Source organism: Stegastes partitus, unplaced genomic scaffold (genome assembly GCF_000690725.1).
Source record: "Stegastes partitus isolate 25-593 unplaced genomic scaffold, Stegastes_partitus-1.0.2 Scaffold383, whole genome shotgun sequence".
In the NCBI taxonomy this organism is placed as follows: domain Eukaryota; kingdom Metazoa; phylum Chordata; class Actinopteri; family Pomacentridae; genus Stegastes; species Stegastes partitus.
Genome location: NW_007578114.1, coordinates 430,550 through 433,730, shown reverse-complemented (window position 1 = coordinate 433,730; position 3,181 = coordinate 430,550). Strand labels below are relative to the sequence as shown.

The 3,181-nt window shown below is 43.0% G+C and overlaps 1 protein-coding gene across 4 annotated transcripts in view; it reads left to right on the top strand.

The window, feature by feature from the left end:
- LOC103359611 (ly6/PLAUR domain-containing protein 2) overlaps window positions 1-3,181 on the top strand; it is a 25,435-nt gene that overhangs the window by 3,356 nt on the left and 18,898 nt on the right. The window contains exons 1-3 of one of the 4 annotated variants that reach the window (XM_008285028.1): window positions 2,029-2,099; window positions 2,454-2,570; window positions 2,654-2,802. The exons of 1 other annotated variant lie outside the window; for it this stretch is intronic. In XM_008285028.1, the coding sequence (XP_008283250.1) occupies window positions 2,054-2,099; window positions 2,454-2,570; window positions 2,654-2,802 (312 nt within the window). In that variant the 5' untranslated portion in view covers window positions 2,029-2,053. Of the gene's footprint in view, window positions 1-2,028; window positions 2,100-2,453; window positions 2,571-2,653; window positions 2,803-3,181 lie in introns of those variants that run through there. 2 more of the 4 variants (XM_008285029.1, XM_008285032.1) reach the window with 2 other exon arrangements.

The window sequence follows — 3,181 nt, the reverse complement described above, 5'->3', positions numbered from 1 at the left end:
CGTGTGGTGACCCTCCCGTCCAAGTGCTCCAGTGGTGTTTTCCTCAATCCTGGTGCTTGTGTGTCATCCTTCCCGTGTCGGTGCTCGTGTGAAGGATTTCCAGGCTCGTGGATCCATGGAGGAAAACCTGGAGTGGCTGGAAACTGGGGCCAGTGGAGGAGATGCTGAAGAGCAAGAAAAACACACAGTTACTCGTGAGCTCGAGAAATGATAGCAAAAAGCACTACTGCAGAGTAGGTAGTCATCTGGCGCTGGAGCACAGAAGAATCGGTGGCTTTATCCAGTGTGTAATGAGGGTGATGAGCTGCAGCTGTGACAGTGTCGGAGTGTTCTCCTCCAATCAGCTCCGCCCAGCCTGAAAACATGGAAACACACACTTCAGCTGCACCCAGAGAACATCAGTAATACACAGTACAACACCACACAATCACCACAGGAACTGATGCTTTACACAAAGTCAACTAAATAATGAAGAAGGATTACCTCCTAATTATTCAGGGAAACCTAAAATCATTAGTCAGAAGGTTGAGTCTTGGATGCAGTTGGGTGTTCCAACAAGACAATGACACCAAACACATCAGAGGTGGTACAGAGATGGCTTAATCAGGCCAGAATTAAAAGTGTAGACTGGTCTCCCCAAAGTTTCGACTTAAACTCCATCAAGACCCTGTAGACTGCGCTGAAGGAACAAGTCTGTGTCAGAAAGCCAACAAATGTAGTTTAACTGTACCAATTCTGTTAAGAGGAGTGGTCAAAGATACCACCGGATGCTTTCTGGGACCTTTATCGAGCAAGAAAGAAATAATTTTGGAATGCATATCTATGGTATTCATAAGGCATATTTGGCAGTTTCTTTTTTGTAGTGTTCGCTTATTTAAGCTGCAGAAACCATAACCCACATTTCCTGTCTCCCTTTCTTTGTTGTCTTTACAGGAATCACTACGCAGCTCATGTCTGGACGGGTACATAAGTCCTTGGCCCCTCTCCGAATACAGCCGCCTGCTTTGCTAACACCTGGGTTCACAAGCTGTTATTTCCAATCGCGGTGCAACCTTCTATAACTGGGCACATAAAAGGAAATGTGTCCAAAAATGTAGGCGGTTGTTTGCACAATATGGGAAGGACAAGTGAAATTGGAGCTATTAGTGTCTCATTTCAGCCTAATGGATTAATGGGATGTTGAAATATACGCGAAGTCTTCAAATCCATTTTGGTCCAGGTCAGAAAGTGCCTTCAGGAAATGTGATGTTTACCAGCACAACTGTACACTCCTCTGCTTCTGCGGTGAGAGTGGAAAAAGAAAAAGAATTACCACTCCAGTTCTCTGGACATGTCTAAGAAAGATGTGATAACATTTTTATTCACAAGCCATTATTTATGGTGTGTGACTGCAGTTTTGGTGCACTGTGGATTTTTGAGATTAAAATACAAGTTATTTTTACATATCTTGAAAACGTCTGTCATGGCCGCCCCAGTCTCAGCCCTTCCCTGTCTCCCTCTTTTTCTCTTCCTCTCCCTCTCTCTCCTCCTTGCCCACCCTCTCAGTCACTCCAGCCTTGCTTGCCTGATTACAGGTGTTATAGACAGCTGTGGGGATCAGCTCACCTGCATCCAATTATCCACCTGCTGCTATAAAAGCCCAGCTCATTCCTCCACACCCTGCCAGACCATAGACCTTCATCCCTTGTGTTTCTGCCAGTCCCCATTCTTTTTCCTGCCCTGCTGTCTCTGAGCCACTGTGACCCCCTAAGTTTAGTTTCTGGCTTCATTTTGATTAATTCTGTCATGAAATAAAATCTTTTGATAAATTCAACTGTCTTTGTTTGTGTCTGCATCTGGGTCCCCCCGACACACACACACACTTTAATGGTGTACATTATTGAACTAAGGTAAACCCAAGGACACTTTGAACACTTTTTAAAAACATCCCATTGTATCACTATCAAAGGAGGAATGAAGGCGTGGTCTGACAGTGAGGCCATCCCTCCTCAGAAGAGCTTCTTATAGCCCGAAGAGATCAAACTAAATCTCACTTGTATCCCATCATCAAAAAATGCATCTCCTCACGCTGATCCTCGGGACTGTGCTTCTCCCTGAAGGCAAGTTTTTATTCTGTTGTCGGTTTACTTTCTTGTTGTTGTTCTGCTTTTCTATGTACCACTTTTGCCTTTTCAAATGCTGCTAAAGACATAGTTTGTAGAAGCCCAACATGCATGCTGCATGTTATTTTGCTTTTTTTTTGTTGCATATCAGCAGCTTTTGCACAGATAACTGAGCCTGTGTACAAGCTGCAGGCTCAAGTAAACGTATCAGAATTGCAGTTAGCATATGTACAATAGCTCATTTCTGTAGCTGTATTTTAAACTCCGATTGGTTTACTTCAGTTTTTAAGCTATTTTGTTTATGCCTTGTAAACAAGTAAAGTTGATTTAGCTTATTTTGTGTTTCATCAGCCTTCACCCTGAAATGTCATCAGTGTTTGGTGGACGGCTCTGGAATCTGCACTGGCACTGTAGAATGTCCTTCACAGGGTCATCAGTGTGGCGCCACAAAAGTTGTGTCCTATGCAGGTATAGTAGTTGGCTTTTACCTATTTTTGCTATTTTTTGGCACTGGCTCAGTTTACAACTGCTGCTGTCTTTTTTTTTTGCAGGTGCTTCAACACTGCCTGTTGTTGCTTCAAAAGGTTGTGTTCCAAACGAACAGTGTACCGAAGCGTCAATCAACTTTGGAGTCGCAAAGACTGTGATTACCAGCAAGTGTTGCTCCTCCGATCTCTGCAACACTGAAGCTGCCCCGGGTATTTTACCTAATGTCTGTTGATATGTAGAGGCATCTCTTCAGCACTGAGAGACTATTTGTTGAAAGTGGCATTTTGTTGCATGAGCAACAACCTTTGTTTCCTTGTTTACTGCTCTTTTTTCTTGATTAATGTATGATACTGTCCCTGTCGGTGTTGTGTTGTTGCTAGTACAACAATTTCCCTGAGGTACCCTACCAAAGGGATCAATAAAGTTCTATCTAATCTAATCTAATCTAATCTAATCTAATCTAAAAACTACACAAATCCTATGATTGCCTTCAAAGTTACTGCTAGGTAAAATGAAGAGTGTCATTTTACTGACTGTGTGGAGCAGAAATTGTCAGAGAAACAAGATGAGTCAGGATCATGTTGAACAGA